At 41.7% G+C, this 21,809-nt stretch overlaps 1 protein-coding gene across 1 annotated transcript in view; it reads left to right on the forward strand.

Moving 5' to 3' along the window:
• The window catches only part of SHISA9 (shisa family member 9), a 175,354-nt gene that overhangs the window by 142,665 nt on the left and 10,880 nt on the right, over positions 1-21,809 (forward strand). Inside the window, exon 3 of the mRNA XM_062503743.1 lies at positions 13,279-13,434. Coding sequence (XP_062359727.1) covers positions 13,279-13,434 — 156 coding nt within the window. The remainder of the gene's footprint in view (positions 1-13,278; positions 13,435-21,809) is intronic.

Consider the following 21,809-nt stretch of genomic DNA (forward strand, 5'->3'; position numbering starts at 1 on the left):
TAAGAGTAGAGGTGTCACTGTGCAAAAGGCCATTAAAATGCAAAAATAGAACTAGGCCATCTTTATGCTGCACGTCAGGATATGTGCAGGGACGTTATTGATCACAGAAATTACACATAAGAGGTTCCTAAAATAACATGAGGGGAGAGGCAGCAGGTCTCACAGTTGTCTTTTAAGTCTGGAGGTTCAAAATAAAATGGGAACATTACTGAAATGTAAAATAGGAATATAAAGTTTCTGTTCATACAGGATTGCCTGTGTACTAATTATGGTAAGATTTTCTGTCCTCCTTTTCCTCCAGTCTCCTATCTACTTGGCACTTCTCTCAAAAGGATATGTACATCATCAGTAGAGAAAATCAGATAATCTGAGGGCTGAAGTCATACCTTTGAATGATCCTTAACATTATTTGTAATATGAAAACTAAATGGTATCTTGAAATATTATATTAATTTCCCTTAAAAATTGCAATATAAACTATTTTTTTTTTAATTACCTGAGTCCCCTCCCCTAGCTAATACCTGGGTGGTAATTCCAAAGGCGAAAATGGACATGTATTTCTCCCCTGTTCCTGAGGACAGGTTGTGAAATCCACAATTTTAGGTGCAGAAAGAAAAGTGTATTTTAAAATCAGTTTCTTTATTTTCCATAACTTCTTGTCTCAAGCACCTAAGCATGAAGCAGTTATTTTACCTCTTGCTGAAATGTCATCAATGGCTGCACCAGGAAACATTTCAGAGCAAATGAGTGTTGGAGCAGGGAGCTGGTGTGTGCTGAGTTCCCAGCAGGAGCTCTGGGCTGAGCCCCTGCACCACCAGCACCACCTGGGCTGGAGGGAGCAGGAGCCTCCTGCACTGCTGGGGCTGCCCTGTGGGGCAGTGCAGGCTCTGTGGGGCACTCCAGGCTCTGTGGGGCAGTTCAGGCTCTGTGGGGCACTCCAGGCTCTGTGGGGCAGTGCAGGCTCTGTGGGGCAGTGTCAGGCTCTGTGGGGCAGTGTCAGGCCCTGTGGGGCAGTGCAGGCTCTGTGGGGCACTCCAGGCTCTGTAGGGCACTCCAGGCTCTGTGGGGCAGTGCAGGCTCTGTAGGGCACTCCAGGCTCTGTGGGGCAGTGCAGGCTCTGTGGGGCAGTGCAGGCTCTGTAGGGCACTCCAGGCTCTGTGGGGCAGTGTCAGGCTCTGTGGGGCAGTGCAGGCTCTGTAGGGCACTCCAGGCTCTGTGGGGCAGTGCAGGCTCTGTGGGGCACTCCAGGCTCTGTAGGGCACTCCAGGCTCTGTGGGGCAGTGCAGGCTCTGTAGGGCACTCCAGGCTCTGTGGGGCAGTGTCAGGCTCTGTGGGGCACTCCAGGCTCTGTGGGGCAGTGTCAGGCTCTGTGGGGCACTCCAGGCTCTGTGGGGCAGTGTCAGGCTCTGTGGGGCAGTGCAGGCTCTGTAGGGCACTCCAGGCTCTGTGGGGCAGTGTCAGGCTCTGTGGGGCAGTGCAGGCTCTGTGGGGCAGTCCAAGCTCTGTAGGGCACTCCAGGCTCTGTGGGGCACTCCAGGCTCTGTGGGGCAGTGCAGGCTCTATAGGGCAGTGTCAGGCTCTGTGGGGCAGTGCAGGCTCTGTGGGGCAGTGCAGGCTCTGTAGGGCACTCCAGGCTCTGTGGGGCACTCCAGGCTCTGTGGGGCAGTGCAGGCTCTATAGGGCAGTGTCAGGCTCTGTGGGGCAGTGCAGGCTCTGTGGGGCAGTGTCAGGCCCTGTGGGGCAGTGTCAGGCCCTGTGGGGCAGTGCAGGCTCTGTGGGGCAGTGTCAGGCTCTGTGGGGCAGTGTCAGGCTCTGTGGGGCACTCCAGGCTCTGTGGGGCACTCCAGGCTCTGTGGGGCAGTGTCAGGCTCTGTGGGGCAGTGCAGGCTCTGTGGGGCAGTGTCAGGCTCTGTGGGGCACTCCAGGCTCTGTGGGGCAGTGCAGGCTCTGTAGGGCACTCCAGGCTCTGTGGGGCAGTGCAGGCTCTGTGGGGCAGTGCAGGCTCTGTGGGGCAGTGTCAGGCTCTGTGGGGCACTCCAGGCTCTGTGGGGCAGTGCAGGCTCTGTAGGGCACTCCAGGCTCTGTGGGGCAGTGTCAGGCTCTGTGGGGCAGTGCAGGCTCTGTAGGGCACTCCAGGCTCTGTGGGGCAGTGCAGGCTCTATAGGGCAGTGTCAGGCTCTGTGGGGCACTCCAGGCTCTGTGGGGCAGTGCAGGCTCTGTGGGGCAGTGTCAGGCCCTGTGGGGCAGTGCAGGCTCTGTGGGGCAGTGCAGGCTCTGTGGGGCAGTGTCAGGCTCTGTGGGGCACTCCAGGCTCTGTGGGGCAGTGCAGGCTCTGTGGGGCAGTGTCAGGCTCTGTGGGGCACTCCAGGCTCTGTGGGGCAGTGCAGGCTCTGTAGGGCACTCCAGGCTCTGTGGGGCAGTGTCAGGCTCTGTGGGGCAGTGCAGGCTCTGTGGGGCAGTCCAAGCTCTGTAGGGCAGTCCAGGTTCTGTGGGGCAGTGCCAGGAACACCAGTTGTCAGGCACTCTCCACACGGGTCCTCCACAGCCGCATTCCACCGCCATGGGCTTGGACGTGGTTTCTTTTTAACACCAGGAGCTGGACACTGCTCAGCTCTGTATTCATCGCACCGGACGTACCCACTCTGCTTTGCTTGCAGTATTAGATTTGGAGATTCACCTCAGTGGCCAAAAGCAAATGAGCTGGGCTAAGTCTCAGAGAGATGATAGGAATGCCCCATTGCCCCACCAAAGACTTCATTTTCTTCCTCAAAACGAGTTATTTGTGTGACGCTGTCTTGCCTAATTATTTTCCCCTGAAACTCTTGTGCATATATTTGAATAAAACAACATTATGTAAATAGAAAGTAATTCAACTCTAGAAATTACTTCAATAACAATGTGGAACACATGATAACTAAGCAGCTGTATGTTGGGATATTATTCTACATAAAGGGCCAGTCCAAATTACTGTGGCTTATATAAATACCTGCTTAAATAAGGTATGGCATTGATGAAAAGACAATCATACATAGGGCTACAAAATACTACTTTTAAAATATTTATTTATTTTTGGTTATTATAAGTTAATATCAAAAGATTCAAATATTAAAACTGTCCCTTTTGGAAGACAGGAAAAATTATATCCTGTTTCTATTTGATGGCCTGGAAGGATTCATCTGCACACTGAGAAAAAGGACTTGGGCCCACCATGCATCATTGTCTTTGACAATTCACCCAATGGATGAAATTCTGTAAAACACTCAAAAACAAGGTGTGCTGTCAAGCTTAGAAAAGAACACAATTAAAATAATTTAGTATTCATTTAATTCATTAATTAAGGGACAAGGGAAAGGAAGGGAGAAAGGAATAGAAATGGACGTGGTCATGAATAAACACTAATGCAGATTTCTCAGGAATAAATGGAACTTAACCTGAGCAATTCCCCTTCATGTCAATGTAACTGGCCCTTTGGATGGGGGAATGCTGTAGATACAAAAAATCCTGATTTTTAATAGGCTTTCAGAAGCTGTTTCTAAAAGGCTGGTGTAAAATTTTCTGAAAAAATGCTTCCAGAGAATAATCTCAAATGATTCCTATTTTTAATGGGAGGATGCAGTGAATAGAGTTCTGTAGTGATTTATTCTTTCTCCAATATGTTCAGTAACGAGGAGGACATTGGGGCAGTGTACATATTAAATTTGTGAGCAGGATCAAGCTGGAACGTGTTTCAAAGATTTTGAAGGACAGAATTGGAATTCAAAAGTTTGTAAAAAGCCAAAACATGCGTTAAAAGACAGGGTGCATTCCTATTAAATGTGTTTAAGAGCAATCATTGTGAAGAACAGTCTGACATAAAAGGACTTCTGGGCTTTAGGGGACTGAAGGCAAAAAATGTATCAACAAAACTCTGCTGATGCCAGAGAAGAAATTGTATATTAGGGGCCATAATTAAGTAGACATCCTGCAAGACAGGAGACATGAGAAGACATGAAGTCCCAGACCTCAAAAAATATGTGCTCAGAAAGGCTGGATTTCTGAAACCTCTAATCATTCTATGTGAGAAGAATTAAAACATTCATTCTGTGGTGCTGAGACTTCAAAATACATAAAAAGGTGCAGCACAAGGAATAGTCATCATCCTTGGAAAAGCCAGTCATTTGTATTTCCTGTGAGTGTGTGCGACAGGAGAACATGCAACCTACTTCATAAGCAATAAATTTTGTTCTCTGCTGTTTTAAAAGATAACAAATTAAGACTATTTATTGGAGAACAGAGCTCTAATTCCTCCCTGCCTTGCTTTTTTCTATGAGCTTTTGATTGCTTACTACAGACTAACAGCCTGACATTAACAAGATTGCACGTGTGGGTTGGGAAAGGAGAGAGCCATACCTGGATGTTGGAGCTTCACTGTAGTCCCTGATAGATTTTCCTCTTTAGAGAGACTCTAAAAGAATAAAGCAGATTATGCCAGAAAGTAATAAGCACACTCATCTCCATTGGGCCAGGTGCATCAGGACAGAAGATGCCACTGGGATGTGCTTCAGGAGGCAAATATTGAAGCAAAATATTTCTTAAGCCTCACATTAACCTCATATGATTCACTGGAGAAATTTTCCTCCACCTTTGCTGGCTGAATGGAAACAACAATGAGCAACTTCCTCCCTATTTTATATCTTCCTTAAATATTACTATTATTTGCTTTTGCCCTTGAATGGTGTGAGTTTCCTGTGAGACTGCTAACTTACTGCTTAGAAAAAACACTAAATAACAAAGGCATGAAGTTGGCTTCTATAATTTTATACTGTCAGGTCTTTTCCTTCTAAACTGTTACTACACAGTATGTGGATAGGTAATAGACAAATTAGTGGGATGCCTGAAGCAAGGAAATTTTTTATGTATTCAAACCATTGCAGTTAAAACAATAAACAAGGCATACAAATATTTGGAGTAACATTATAATGACAAGCACATTCCCCTTGTGCAAAAGTATACTAATTGCATTAAGAAAGTAAGTTCATTGAAAGACAAAGCAGTCAAAACAACAAATCTGAGCTGGCTGGTACGTCTTAGCAGACTCTTTATTTCTGGGGAAAGTTACAGGAGTGTTTGATTTGTAAAACAACTGCTACCTTAGGGGAAAAGAAATTCTGTTGTGTAAGTCAAATTTGCTGAATTTATCTTTTCTTAATTTGCGTAGCTAAGGGTATTTGCAGCACTCAAAGTGTGTATAACTGGTGGGTTTAATTAATTTCTCAACTCAGCTACGTGAGGCAAAAGAAGATGAAGAAAACCAGAAACGTGGGCAGGAGCGAGAATGCAGCACTGCCCTCCCACAGACTCAAGCACTGGAAATTGATATGAAAGCAGGGTCCTGATATCTCCAGAGTTCATCTGCTTATTGCCTTCTTAGAGGTTATAATCCTCTGTTTGTGAAGCCACAATGGGTAGCTGTAGAGAAGATTACAATGTCACAAATCCTATCAGAGGATTATAAGTCTGTCAGGCTGTGAGTAATTATGATGGAAAAGCAAACCTCCAGAGGACATAAAAATAACCTTCATAAAAGGAGATCCCGTGCCACATAATAGAAGTCTACATGGAAAACCAACCTCAGACTGCAGCTCTTTTGCAAAGCAAGAGCCCAGAAAATATTACAAAGGTGGGAGTGTTACGGCACAGCATGGAGCCCAGGGGAAATGAAAAGCAGAAGAGAGAGGCTTCCAGCCAGTTTAGTCACAAGGCCAGTGATATTCCACTCCCACCCTCCTCGGATGGCAATAAAACAGCCAACTGATTTCACAGAACTCTGCTCCTACACACTTGGAGCCTAACCAGAAACAAGGAACCCAACCTGAAACATGATGAAGGCCTCATCTCCTAAATGCCTGTGACCACAGAGAATTCAGCACCCCACAGCATCACAGACTTCATCTAGAAGAGAACCTGTCACAAAGAGTTCGGAAGAGCTCACAGGCATAAGGTTCATAAATATATGTAAAGTTCCCATAGATTTAATCATGAAGTGATAGCAGCACATTCAGTAAGAAAAGGGCCCATTTACAGGAACACTGAGTATTCTTCTTCTGAGTGGACGCAGCAGTGGAGCCTCACACAGATCTGGCCACACTGCTATTGATTTTCCTTCTTTTATGTTTCAAGTCCACTACCACCTATTCACCCACCCCTTGTATCATTATTAAAAGAAATACAATCTCTGACTTTCACATAGGTAAATGCCTGAAGGATGTAGATAGAAAACTAAAAGGGTGAAGGGGGGAGGAGTTTATTGTAAGATTAGTGCTCATCTTAGTCCTCATCTTCATTTCAGATAAAAGTAGTCTGAATGAAGAGGCCGTCTGGTTTTGAGTGTGTGTAGATAGCATTGCCTTCATCTGACAGCAGCAAAGAACTCCACAGCACTGAAAGGAAACTTGGCAATTTTGACAATTAGAAACAGACATAGGGCATTGTTTGAGCAACAGCAGCACTGCCACTACACAGGTCACTGATACATCTCTGCAGTTCATCTCTCCTGCCAAAGGAAAATCAGCTCCTCCTAAGATAAGGCCCAAAGGCACAGCACCATGGATTTTATGACCTGGCTCCTTGACCTTCTTCCCCATGTCCAGATATAAGGCTCTGAACATCAGCTCATGAACCTCCCTACCGTAATTCTTCCATGTGAAGATTGCACCCACAGCGACCTGGTTCATGGGGGAGGAAAGCTCATCCTCAGAGACCCACTGAGGTTATCTGTGTGTGAAAGACCACACAACCTTTACCATGGGAGACAGCAGCAGAGCAAGAGCTTAATTGTGCAGGAGGTGAATATAAAATATAAAGTATCAGCAGTCAATCTGCAGATTTTAAGGGACAAAGATATATTGGGATGACTTACAACAGCATTATGTACAGAACAACAAAGTTCTGTGGTTTACTGAGGGTAGAACCTCACCCCAGAAGTTGCATTGCAAGGCCACAAGTGTTGAGAAAAGGCAGCAGTAATGATCAAAGATTGGAAAGATTGAAAGCAGTGAAATTATTATTTCAGAGAAGAGACAAATATTAGAAAAGTGGTAAAAAAGCATTTTAAATAATGAATGATAAAGAAGTTGGATTGCAAGAATCTGTTCTTGCAAAAATACAAAATCACTTAAATTGCAAGGCAGAGAAATTAAGATTAGATGAGACGAATACTTTTCAGTTTAGGACTTGTACTACACTGTGGAAAATGTTGCAGCAGAATGCCATTCATTTGTTAAGAGCAGAAATACCATTTTTCAGCTATGTGGAGAATAAGGGATATTTGTAACAGCAAATACAAACAAAAGGGTTCAAGTTTATAAATCTTTAACTTATTTTGCTGTTTATGGGAATAATCCCTAGAGTAAGGGATAAGCACACACCTCTCAGAGACTGTTTTGCATATCAGCACAACTGGGGCTCCTGCAGCCTGCTGTCACACATTTAGTGTGAGCAGAGAGTGGCTGTTCAACTGCAGGGACCACACACGTCAGGGGTGTCTGTAAGTGCATAAACAGGGCACTGTCTCATGGGCATGGCACTCCGGTTTTGCTGCATCACCTTCTGCAGAACAAACCCCTGTATGGGCTGGGTGTGAATAAGAATATCCTTTAAAATACAGCAACATTTAATGCAAATCTGAAGGAAGGGGTAAAGAATGCAAATAAAGACAATGGTATTGCAGTACCTACAAAGACACAAAATATTAAAATTATAAAGGTGTAAGAAAATGCACAAACACCAAACCTCTGTGAGGGTCAGTTCAATTGCAGTGGGACAACCTACAGAGAGGAAAGAGGAACTACATAGTGAGTCCTGAATGGACAACAGTCTTAGTATCCAGGATGAAACTGAATTACTTTACAGCCATAGTCAAGTTGTTGAAATCCTACGGTCTTAATCATATGTGGGATTTTTCAGAAACCTCACCTGCAGCTTCTCTTGGTGAAGCTTGTAAGAACATGAGTAGGGATTTGCAATGCTGGATGAGCCAGTCATATAATTCAGTATATTACATTCAAGAACAGAAAGGTAAATATGCTTCTTGTGTCAGTGTAGTTATGGATGGGAGGGGAGCAATTTTATACTGATATTCTCTAATCACCCAGCTCTCTCCTGTTTTCATAGCTGTTATTTTCAATTGTAGTTAGTTCAGGGCATCTTTTTCTCCTGAGTATCTGAAAATGCTCAGCTATTATTATATTTTGCTCTGAATTTTCTCTTTTTTCACCTTTGACGTCCCAGACTTCTTTTGTCTGTCTTGTTCTCATTTCTTTTGTATGTGTGTCTGCAGGTGGCTTTTATAGCAAAATCTCATTCTGCCTTCCTGGCCTTCCCCCACCCTCTCCTGCTCTGTTACTGCTTTGCTTTTCTCATTTGTGCTTTTCCTGATGCCTGTAACCACTCATTTCCTAATAGATTCCATTCTGTGCCTATGGAGTTTGTTCATTTTCCCTGTCCCCAAGCACTGAATCATTGACTTCGTTGTACAGAAAGGAATGAATACCCAGGCCACTCTGCAGAGCAGGTTTCACTCTCCCGTTGCTGAAAAGGAGGAGGGAAGTGGCTGAGCTCAAGGGATGCCCATGGCAGGCTCTTGGCTCTAAAGCAGTGAACAAGCTCATTATTGCTGCAGCCTCCTCAGAGTCCTTCCTCTAACCCTGAGTCTCCCATAGCTCTGGCAGCTTCTTGAGAAGATTAATAAAACTAGTTGGACACACAATGTATCCTACAGAAAATGCAGAAAACAAACCACTCAGCTTTGAGGCTTTCACCTTGTCTTACCCTGTCCGTACATGGGACTATGATTGGTTTTACACTGAGTTCTTATTTGTATTTAATACTTGCTGATACGCCCATTGCTTGGTTCCTGAATGAAGTGCATAAATCAGATATAACACCATCTTAATTTGACAGAGTGCAGAATAATTACAGTGACCAATAACACTATTGCTACATGATTCACACTAAACTAACTCCAAAATTCACAATCAGAGAGGGGTGCCAAAAAGCACTTTCACTTGAAAAATGCAGTAAACAGTTAATTGTAGTAACTTTGATTGCTGATATATAGGTCAAGGTAGTAAAGAGATAAGGTAATGATCAATATTTGTCAGCTATTGGGAATGTGACCAGAAGCCAATGCCTCAGACATTTCCAAAGGCTCACTGTCGGTGGCTGGGATATAAACCCCACTTTCTCTAGCTAGAAACTGGTTTGGTACAGCTTCCTTCCAGTTATTTTCTTCTCCGTGTGTCTCCCAGTGGCTTTTCTATACCTAGAGGTCTTAAGGGAATTGCAATCAAAAAACACTCCAGCTTAAAAAGAAGGTTTTCATTTTTCCTTTTCTCCCTGTCTCATTTTCTGCCCATCAGACATCTAGCTTGTGTGTGGTGAGCTTCAGCATATTCCAAACTCTTCCTTTTGGGCTGGTAGCAGGAAGACAGAGAGCAAACCACAAGCACTTCATCCACTATAACCCCTCAGAGTCTCGGAAGGTTAGACAGCAGGCTGGCATTGCATTTCCTCGCTTCAGCAGAAAATAAGATAGATTGGGAATATTGCAGGTTTTTTACAATGTCACCATTGCTAATCAGGTCTAATTATTCATGCTAGAAGCTGTGGCTCAAACAGTTTTTCGAGTCTTTGTTGTGTTCATACTCTGCTTTTTAAAAATAAATACATAACTTGGCAGGGGTTCAGTGCAGCTGGTAGTATGGAATACTGTGGTGGACAATACCAGTGTGACATTGCCAGAAATAATCTATGAGCACAGCCACAGCTTTTGGTGTCCTCATTCAGTGAAGCAGCTATTTGCAAACACCAATCACAGAATATTTGGTTTATTAGTATAAAGGACTACACTTGGCATAAGGGGTCACTGGTAAAGCTTTTAAGAATTTTTCTGGTTAAAGTTTCTTCCAATTGAAACCAATCCTTTATATCACAAAATATTTTGAAGAATCCAAATTATTATTATTTCCTCCCTGAAATGTATCACTTACTATTTTTCCAACTTCAGAAAAAAAAATAAAATATCAGATTTTGCACTAACATCTTGTGAAGTAGTTGTAGACAAATGTCTTATTTCCTGGGAGAATCCCTAGTCAGTATTGCTGAGACTGAAGGAGTGTTAAGTACGATGACACTACCAAGGCAAATCCCTTTTTTAGTTATAAATTACTGGGCTCCTGCAGTGGTTGGACTGACACTGCCCATTGCCCAGACTGCTGCAGAATTTACATCACACCACTGCTGCTTCAGTTATGAACATTTCCTAAGTAGCACCCCAATACAGGTGAATTTACATACCCACATCATCACGTTAACTACATGGGGAAAAAGTGACACAAGTGTCCTGTTTGCTCACTTATTTCTAGAAAACCAAAGGTAAGGAATCAGATCACGCATTTTAGTGAGCTTGTGAACACGTACAACATTCACCAACAATGGCCAGTTAGACTAAAATTTAGTTTGATTCAGGTTTAGACAGATGCATATATCAAGCTGAGATTTCTCTTGTAGGCCCTAGGAGTTCATTCCAATGTGAGCCTCTTTATGAAAAGGAATCCTACTTCAATATGGCTAAATGCACTTTGCCAGAGGTGGCCTTTTGCTTAATTCACTCTGTGCAAATGGCCAACTGAATGGGTAATCTGAGCTGTGTCTTCTGTGTAATGACTTGGTGTAAGCATCTGGCTGTGAGTGAAGGGCACTGCGTCAGTTTGGCAGTGTAAGAATGACTGTCTTTAATTCACTTGAAAGTCATAATTTACAAGAGTTCTGGGCTTTTAACAAGATAGAAGTCAAAGAAGATCTAGAAATTGGAAACATATTTCTTTACATCTTTGTAAACACTCAGGGGAGCAAACCCCAGGACCATCAGAAACCCAGCAACCAAGAAGCAACAGAGTCTGTCACTGAACACCCAGACAAAGCCCAAGTTCACCTCGTTCATCTTCCCCAGTTCATTCCTGGGTTAACTTTCTCCACTGTGTTTAGAGAGATGACTGAATAAAACTGACACTTCTAAGAAAGAAACACATACAGAAACCAGTCCTTAGCTATAACTTATTTACATTGTTTTTACAGGTCTTCACGGCTGGAAGTAATTTCAGTGGTGAGTGTGGTGCTCATAACACTTTTAACACAGTGAAATCATTATATTTTGACATATTGAATAATAATTGCCACAAGGGGACTTCGTAATAGTAGCACCCACAAAGTGCTGATTTAACTCTACTCAGAAGAAAAATTAACAACTGTAGGGTTAAAAGGAGACACTTCCCTTACAGTGAGGGTCCCACCCATGCTGGTACCTTCAGTGCTGTCCTTTACTGAAATGCAGCTGTTGCTGCCTTTCCTGATCAAAGTGCACTCACAGATGCAGCCAGAGGAGAGAGATATTTGGAAGGTATGGATGGTTTGGAAAGAGTGGTCAGCTATTCATTGGTTCAAACCATTCTATTAAGAGGCTTTCCTCAGCTGTAGTCTAGAGATGGAATGGGAATGTTTTAGGATTGCAGAAACTCCTGGTCTAAGAGTCACTCAGTTGCCTCAGACGTGCCAGTACTAGAACTGAACTGGGAATTTTTACATGCTACATAATTACAGTTTCTTAAAATAACAGCTGTTTCTGTAAAATTGCTGACTTAACTTATCCTTTCAGGGTAAACTACCAAAAAATATTCAAAAGGTGTTCCAATAGTCTTTGGGGAATTCTGAAACAGAAACGTTTCTCATTTTCAGTTCTTCCTTATTAAGAACCAGTAACAGCAAGAAGAATCATCCTTTTATTAGATGATTAGAAACTGGTACCATTTTTGTCCTGTTACCTCAGGGTCCCCTCCCAACTTAGGCACAGGTGTATGGGATAGACAGAGCTCTGCATGGGCAGGGCCAGCCCCAGTGAGAACAGCAGAGGCTGCACCAGGCACCAGAGACAGGGAAGAAGTTATAAACCACCTGTGGTTTCTTTTCTCTCCCAGCAGTAAATCTGTTAACTGACTTCAGAGCTCCTGCTTATTAATGAGATGTGGAAAGCCAGGTGGCTCAATTCCCTTAAAATCCTGGCAAACTGCAGGGATGTTTGTCTCCTGCCAGATCCTGTGGGCACTTGGAGGATTGTCCAATCCATCCATCACAATAAACTGCCTTTCCCAAAACTGACCAGATTTCTGTCTACATGGTCTGTATGCTGTGCTTGATGCTGTGGGAATTACTGTATTGTCACTGAGACAGCACCATGGTCTCATTGCAGGAGAAGAATGTGCTTGTCTGTGATTGCAGAAGCCATGAGAAGGTTCTAGAACTGCCAATCAGCTCCAAATAACTCAATACATAGCCTAGAGAAAGACTCAGCAAAAAAGATATCCCCTGATCATGTTGAAATCTGTTGAAATTAAGTTGTGCAAATTGAGTGCAGCGTACAATTATGATCAAATAGTTTAGAGGCTGGAATTGAACTCTAGAAATAACTAATACATTTTATCTTAGAAAGAAAAGTATACAGGCTGTATTCTCTACTATAAAGGAACAAATCAATTTCAAAAGGTATATAGGGTGAGTGGTGGCATAAAGCTGTACGTAAGCAGTGATTAGCTCCTGTTTCTATGTATGCCTGTTACAAAAAACATGATCTTGATATGATATTACAATACCCAGCATCAGAGGAGAGGAGAAAACATAAGGACGAAGAGTGTGCTTTGAAAAAAATCACCTAATGACAGTCATGAGGCAAAAAAGTACATTTTACACGGTGATGCTTGTCTACAGAACACAACATAAGCTGTGCAAATAATGAAGCTGCTCCTGGTTTTAAAAGCAGTGTAACTGTGAATGTGCAGCAGCCTGAGCCAATTTAAATGAGTCTGGCTCTTTTACTGCAGAGAACCACTCTACTGCCCTGTATTCAGTCTAACTTGGAACAAAGTCTGTGTTTTGCTTTGTATCTTAATGCTGCACCAAATTCAGTATTGTCGGTGTTCAATTGTTTTGAAAACCTATTTATTAGTTCAAAGATCTTTTTGTACAAAAATTATTATGTGTTGCCATAATTACTTGTCAGCTTTTAATCATATCATTAACTGTTCAAAGTACAGGTCTCCTGTATTCAAACTCCCACTTTGTAATAAACACTTTTTTGTTGCGTTGAATCTCAGGGCATATTCTGTCTAATCTGTACTCAATAACAATGTGAAAACCTTAAGACTAATTTATTTTTCACTTAATGCTTGTTGATTTTCTTTGATACAGATCCACCACAGATGAATAATGTCATGCCAACATCTCCCCTCCTTCCTCAGATGGCACATCAACATTCATATCCCAGCCTGGGACAGATCACAAACCCATATGAGCAGCAGCCCCCAGGCAAAGAGCTGAACAAGTACGCGTCTCTAAAGGCAGTCGGTAAGTGAGCGACGCAACGCACGACTTCTCCTTTAGCTCAGCATGTTGCACTTGCTGCTGGCAGCTGACATTCTGCCTCAAAGTTGAAAACAAGGTCTTCCTCATCTGGACTGTTTCATGGCAGCATTTCATATTGAATATCGCATGGTAGAATTTATATGAATATCATGTTAGTTGGAAATCCAAGAAAAGTTAAGATGAGGACTGCAATTAAGGGATAAGATAACTACATTCAAGAACTGGTGGTGATATGATGTGACCTCATACATGCACTCAGAATCACCCCATGCCCCTGCAAGACATTTTTCAGCAAGTTTCACCTGTTGCACACACAGTGTTCTGCCCCAGTTCTTTATGCCCCAAACCTGCAAGGAGCAGGGATTTGGACTTGATGGTCCCTGTGGGTCCTTTCCAACCTGAGATATCCGATAATTTGCCTACATATGCATTGTGATGTGTATTTCCCACAGCTTTCTACACAAATGAGAAACATCAGATTATGATTTAGACACCTGCTAAATAGTTCCAAAAACAGAAGGCAGTCACACAGTTCTGAAGTAAAAGAGTTTTCACATTTCCTGCAAGATGTACATTAGTAGGTCACTGGAGGAATGTTCTGAGATCTTGTGATTTCAAACAATTAGTTCATGATGAAACCCCTAATAAAGATCCCAGTGGTGGCTTATTTCTATGTCTGATTAATATTATTTTAAGTAAATGAGAGAACATCCTCAAAGAAAGTGTTGTAGGGAAGTAAAAGGACAATAGTGAGTAAAATTTCAAAATAATTTTCATATTGAATGTCTAAGCTTATAATAGTTTTCAGGGGCTGTAAATACCTGCTGCACATCCTGTGATGACAAACAGCCCCTTCTAGCCAATAATATGTTAAGAAGGATGGGGACATCTTTTCCCACTAACCCTTGCTTAGTTTTCACAAATGGATGTTAACATTGTTTCCCCATAAATTCAGAGTAACACTACTCTCCCTGTTTCCTGAGATAAGTATCTAGAAAAAGAACAGAACAACTCAGAGCTTTCTGACTTGAGAATCAAGTATTCACTGTGCCAAAAAAAATTCATCACAAACTGACATTCCTTTATCTGCACTTCAGGATACCAGAGTCTAACAAAATGTACATCTCAAGTTTTTACTTCAGCTTGTTGGTTTTGTATCTTACAAGAGGCATTTTAAATCTGTTTATAAAAACAAGGATTAATAGCTTTCTGCTGGGTTTTGAATACCAAGCAGCTTCACAATTCCTTCTTCAAAAGGTGCTACTGTGTAATGATGTAGTGATTATCACAGATTTATGCACTGATATTGAGCTTCTTTTTCAGATGTCAATTCAGGTCAAGCCAATCATCAAAGCTGAAAGGTATTTAAGCATAACAAAATGAGAGATGAAACACTCTAAGAAACTTCTCTCATCTGCCCATGAGCCACTGATTGTACTTTTCAAAAAATTATGAAAGTAGAACTTGGGTATTTCTTGTGTGTCTGAGTACAAGTTTTTAAAGCAGCTAGATTATAACCATACCATTAAATCAACCTTGAAAGATTGTGCACTTCAGCTCCAGAAGTTGTATAATGCCTCTCAGAATCTTAAACTAAATTAAATATAACTTTCAGGGACATTATCTTCCAGGAGGATTGCACCATCTTCTCATGCTTTTCTTTTATTCTTCCTATCTCTTATCTATTTTTTGCCCTGACAGATCTACTAGTCTCAGACCACATTAGCCAAATTTTAGATGCAGGTGAATTTTCACAAGTACGGAAGTGCTGCATTGTGATCCAAACTTGTCAGCAGAAAACGAGAGGTTTTGAAACTGTTACACATTCACACGATCTGTTGGGGCTTATGGAACAAGAACTAAATACACTGAGTTTTCAACTATTTTCAGATTCTCAAGGCCCTGATTCTTCCCAAGAGTACCTCCTGAGTACATCTCAAGGTCACAAAGAGGTTTTTCCATGATGCCAGCCAGACCTAGGTCTGTGACCACGCTGACTTTCACACTGACATCCAGCTGACATCCAGCTCTCCAGACTGCAGGGCTCATGTTGGTTTTTGGAGAGCTCTGACAGGAAAGAGGAGCTAGACAACATCGAGCCCACCAATACAAATTTAACCTGACAACATCCTTTGAACAACTAGACACAGACTGAGTTCACCCTTACCTCATGTCACAGGGCAAAGGCATTTTTTGCCTGCCAACATTCAGACTTCTATTTATAGATCCCCACAGCAGGTTAACGAGCGTGTGCAGTCCATTCCCCTTTGCATTCATTGATAGTGGCTTGAGGGTGCATTCATTTGCCATAAGAGAAACTTAACAAGGGATGTGTTCTATGTTTCTCTATGCATTTGAGGCAAACGCTATTCATTTAAACCCTTACTCTGCCTGGTCCCATTGTTTGGATGTAGTCCACTGTACTTAACCCTTTTATTTAAAAAGAGATTGGAGGAAGAAGCATTTCTAATGTTTTGTAGCAACTGTAGCTATAGTACATTAATATCCCTCATCAAAATGTGTCCATAAGTGGTAAGAAGTTTAGATAACTGAAAAAGCGAAGCTTTACCAGAGGCAGTATTAAATTAATTTTTACCCAGCTGCTTTCTTCTGAACTACAGATGTCCTAAAAACTTGGCTAATTTTAGAAGTGAGCTACGCATTCTCAGTGACTGTCTGCTGTGAAAATTCAGTTTATGGAAAAGTAACGAGTCACATTAATCTCTGTTTTGATAATGTTCAGGTTCTCCATTAACTTCAGTAAAGATTCAAGTGCTTGTGAAAACAAGAGACAACAGTGGCCTTGCTATTAATTTGTGTTGTGCTACTGAGTAAGAATGACCCAAACCTTGGTAGTGAGAACAACCTGATCCCCAGGAAGCAACCCTAAAGCTACACCTCATACTCCAAGTGACAGAGCTTAGCAGAGTGTGGTTGGACACTGGACTGTTCATGCATGTCTGCAGTGCAATGTGTGCACTGCAGTGACTGATTCAGCACCACAGGGGAGAAGAGAGCTGAAAAGACTGCTGTGGATGTATTTTAATTAAAAAGGTAAATATTTTTACTTGAACAAACCCAAAGTGCACAACCAAACCCTTTTACACTCAATGGAAGAGGATGCTTTCCTCTTTTCTAGTTAGGAATTCCTTTATCTGTTGCAGCCTCCAGAATATTTTATGTTCTCAGATGAGTGCCTGGAGTGTAGCGAAGTACTGGTGAGTTGAGATGTGCTTACTGTTTTCCTCAGTGCACTAGAATTTTACTCTCCTTCTACCTTGGCACACACACCACCAGGGAATAATCAGCAGAAGGCAGAGGACCACTTGGAAATGAGGTAGAGAACACACATTTCCTGAACAGATAGATAAGGTATTTACCTCCTAACATCTCTAGCCTATCTGGCTGACTGATCTGATTTATTGTTTGGTGCACTCTGTTCATCTATTATTTTTCCATTTTCAAGCCACAAAATCTCTTTTCATCAGTGCTGAATTTTTCCCACCTCAGAATGTGACAGACTGTCTGAGGGAAAAGACACGAGATCCAAGGCCAGTCCAGCAGAAGTGGCTATTGAATGTCGTGTGCCAATAGACACCCAGTGTTTAGAAATTCCCTTTTTTTTGTCACCTGAGAATACGTGATCCTGGTTTCCTTCAGTGTTTTTAGAGTATTTGATTATTTATGTGAAAAGTGCAGAAAGAGCTTTTTCTGCATAAATTATTCTTATTTCCACTTCATCAACCATGTTTTTACTCCATGCTTAAATGGTCATTGCTCACTTAAGCAACACTGACATGCCCAAAGCTACAAGTGGATGGAGATCTTGTAGCTGAACACCTTCATGAAATTCAAGTCCCACGACATCCAAAGGTAGCTCATCACAAATTTTTATGCACATCATTCGGACATTCATTTAGAAAGCATGAACAATCCAACTCTGAATTCCACTCTGCTAAGCTGTAAGAGTTGTAGTTGTAGTCCTGTTGCTTAAGAGTTTCCAAGAGCTCAAACTGGCCTCATTATTCCGAGTTATTAGTTATTTATTCAGTCACATTGTTCTGCAAGCCCAACTCAGTAAGAGTTAATTTTCTTTCCTGAGTTTCAGGGAGAGCAAAGTCACTAAATATCTTCAGACCTTCTTGCAGAAATGAAAAAATACTCCAAACCCAACTTCTAAATCCCCAGGGGACTTGGAAAATGATCATTCATCTACTGGAGAGGTGCACAGACATGCAAGTAAAAACTGAGAATGCAAGTATTTCTATGGTTTAACATGATTTTCTATTTCTTACATAAATTTTCTTCTTCCCTTCTCACTCACACAGACACACAAACATTTGAGGAACTGCCTGGACATTGTCAAGAAAAAAAAGAAACAAAAATACAATGGACAGAATTCCTTCCTGAAACAAAGACCAGAAAGCCTTCCCCGATGCTGGGAGTTGTTAGTCTCCTGTGGGATTAAATCAGATCAAATTGATTTGATATAGTGAAGCTAGGAGGATATAATTGGCAGCAGACCTGCCATCACATCGCTGAGTCTACAGCTCCCAGCATTTCTTGAAGCTGCACAGTTCTTTGATCCCAGGGGAAACATTAGTGATCCAGCTCTGCTTGCACTTGCAAAACTGCAAAGTGAGATTCTGTAAATACGACATTCAGAGAATAAGTATCTTCTGGTTAGGTTCCTGCAGAAAGTAGCGTGGCCATAAGTGTGCCAAGACACCAGGCAACAACTCCCTCAAAAAGGTGAAGTACATGAGCAAACTCACCTGGTCCTGTGTCCTCGGCACAGGGAGAAGGATCCAAGGGGAAGATCATCCTAAGGTCAGCTCTGGGCTGTTGTCCTTGAACAATCTTTTTGTCTGATGGGAAATTTGTTGCTGCCTTCTCCTGAGTTTCAGACCTTCAATTTCCATAGAAATGACTGTAACTCTGTGCTGGTAAAAGATCTGTCTCTCACCATGAGACTCTGCACCATTCCCTATAGTTCATTGTGCTCTGGCCTGGAAAGAAACACTGTAATTGGAAAAATGGAAACACACAACATGCCTGCCCATGCACTCACAGGGTTGATACAGTCCACTTCCAGAAAAAGCAGAACTAGAAATGTATTTGACACAATATGTTTGTATTAATTTACCTTTCCTATACCAACCACACTGTTACACTGAGTCATAAATATTCATGTTTCTTTGGAAGGCTTAAAAAGGAATTGTGCTTTCTTTTCAAAGACAAAAGCAATTTTCAGTTACCACTTCCATAAGCAGTTACACAAAGATGGATCAAAAGAAATCTGGGCTATAGGAGTATCTCCCTGGATTTAACACCACGAAAAACTGACAGGGAAGCACAGATTAAAGCATCACTTGTAATATCCTGAGGGTGACTCAGATGATTTCATATATCCAGAGGTATGTGCCGTGTCATAAATAATGTTGGACTAGGCAATCTGCCCAACTCAACACTGGAACTACAGATCTGGTTCAAGGAAATGTGACATAAAAGCTGGGTATATTTTTATTATTATTATTATTTACTCAGCCCAGCACGGCTGGTGAATTCAAAGCTTTTGAGTGTTCATTTTTTAGCAAAGCCTTTCATATTTTCATCCTCGCTTCTACTTCAGGCACCAGACAAAAGCCAAGCAGCACTCAGGAGCAAGCCTGGCTTTCCCAATCCTCCTGCCAGCACCCTCCCTCAGCCTTCCCATTCCCCTGCCAGAGGAAGTGGAGCATCACTTGTTTCACTCACATTTTCTGATGAGACCCAGCAAATTTCAGAGCCTGCCCAGTGCATGCAGAAAGACCTTTTCTTGCTTCCACTAAATAGCTGAATTATTTGCTTTGTTATTTACCAGGTTGGCTTCTGATACCCACAGTCATGGGGAAATATAAAATGCTTGGAGACTCTTGATCAAAATATTTTCCTGTTTTATCATCCAGAACACTCATTTCTTCTTCCAGTGAAGTACTCATATTTTAATTATAAATATGGTGTTTGTGCAGAGCCTCAGTATCTTGAGCTAAATCATCTGCTTTGCTGACATTCTTTTTTGCTTTTTAAAAACCAACATTGCACTGTAAAATCTACATGAGGATATTTTTTCCAAGGAATTGTGCTCTAAGCAATCAGACTTCCAAGCAGCCAGTGTCCATTCCATCCCTTAGCAAACAGATGGATTTATGAATTTGGGAATATGTTGGTCTTGGCAGAAGCAAGGTCATGGCAGGTGGAAGGAAACTTCAACTAGTCCTTCTTTAACAAGAAACAGTTTTAGCACCAAGTGGGATTCTCTTAAACACTGCCATCTATGTTGGCTCATTTCTTAGACTTTAGCAACACATTAAACTTGGGAAAGAAAGGAAATCTGACCTTGAGGTGTATTTAGTTTAGATTTAAAATTCAAACATTTAGTTCTCTGGGTTGGGGTCACACCTAGTAAATTTGGTTTTTCTGAATATGAACCAATCCCTGGTTTTGTAATGACTGAAGAATATTCATAGGAATTTATTAAACTTTAATTTATTTTTCATGCCAAAAGACCGAATTTAAATCTGTGCATCCTAATTCTTGTTCTTGACATTGACAATTCTTTGCACTTATGCTCCCTAACACAGAGAAACAGTCTCATTTTATCAGCACATTGAAATAGTGAAAACTATATCTTCACCAATCATTCAACTTACAAGCACCACTCCACATTCCCTTAGTTATGCACCACAGAGAACTCACACCCTTTCAGTGAAAATTGGTAGGTTTTCTGGAAATGAATTGATTTTAAAAATCCTTATTATGTGATAATGAATCAGAATGAAGCAAAAAGTTATTTTCTCTTTTTTTATGAGACATAATGGAGAGATTTAAAATAAGAGTACCAGAAACCCAGTTAACTGCTAGGTAATTGGGGTTTTGCTCTCTTTTGCTTGTCTCTTGGCTTTGAAGACAGAGGCTTCTGAGGAAACAAGCTTACAGTAACCAGGTTTATTTCCATCCATTGAGATCAGTAGCGGCTCCAGGAAGAAAACAAGTAAATCTAAATCAAGCATGGGTTATTCCAACCTATTTCTATGAAATGTTGATAAACTATGCATGAGATTTTTTTACACATTAAGTTATGTGAAGACATGAGTGAATCCTCATGCTCAGGCAATAAAAGTGAGCCAATAAAAACAAGGGTCAGCTCATGCGATGGCAAAGCCCAACAATGCTGAGCATTTTCACTTGCAGCCTTTCCTAAACATCTCTCTCTGTAACTGTTTTATTTCACAATATAAATACACTTTTCATTCCACAATGCAATTTATTTATCAATTATTTAAACATTGAGATTGATCCTAAAGATATGAAAACAACTCTGAATACTTGCAGATAAATAGCAACACAGTGGGATCCCAACTCAAATGTAGATTTAATCTGAAGTGTGGCTTTTGCCAGTTCCCACCATGGGGCCTACACATTGCACTGCTCGCTCTTAACATACTCCACCCATTTTCCCCTCTGGACTATTATCTTTGTAGGTGATGCATGGCAATATTTTTGCAGGAAGAGTTTCATACCTGTATTCAACATGTGATATCATGCTTTAAGACTTTTCAGCTTTGTACATGGTTGTACATGTATATGTCAAAAGTGGACTGCAATGTTCTTCACGATTACCCATGAACACAAAAGATAGTAAAACAACTGATAGGAATGAATCCCTTATTAACAATATCATATAAATAGCAGATATTATCTGTCTGCTATTTTGCTTCTGCACAGGGGGCTCTAAAGACAGCGGATGTGTTTTTAAGAAATTGCACAGATAAAAGTCACAGAGACCATTACTTTATTCCTACACATTCATACTATAATAATAAAGGGCTTGAGGCATGGAGGGAGGAAGAACAGTAGCATGATTTGCAATGCACAGTTAATTTCTCCAAAAGTCCTTCCCTAACAGCTTATTTGAAGAAGATAAGGGGAAAAGAGAAGCTGAAAAAAAATCCTGATATGAAGCAGTTATGGTACTACAGCATCCAAAAAAAGAAAAATCACCCCAAAGACATCATTTGGTTTCATTCTAAGGAAAATATGAAGTACAACAGGCAGTTTTGTAGCGGAAGGTTTAAAAGGTTTTCCAGGCTATGGAAGGTGCTCCTGTGGAGAGCAGCCAGGGCCCCGCCACAAGGGAGGAGGCAGAGATGCAGCTCAGCACTGCTGCTGCTCATTTTCCCCAGCAAATGATAAGATTGCATTTCCTGGGGAAAAGGGGAGAGAGGAGCTGTACACTCCTCTGTGGCTGCAGTCTGGTGTGTCACTGTCAACTATTCATGACAGGGGCTGCATTTCCAATTCTTCCTGGGCTGGCT

The sequence above is a fragment of the Cinclus cinclus genome, chromosome 16, assembly GCF_963662255.1.
Source record: "Cinclus cinclus chromosome 16, bCinCin1.1, whole genome shotgun sequence".
In the NCBI taxonomy this organism is placed as follows: domain Eukaryota; kingdom Metazoa; phylum Chordata; class Aves; order Passeriformes; family Cinclidae; genus Cinclus; species Cinclus cinclus.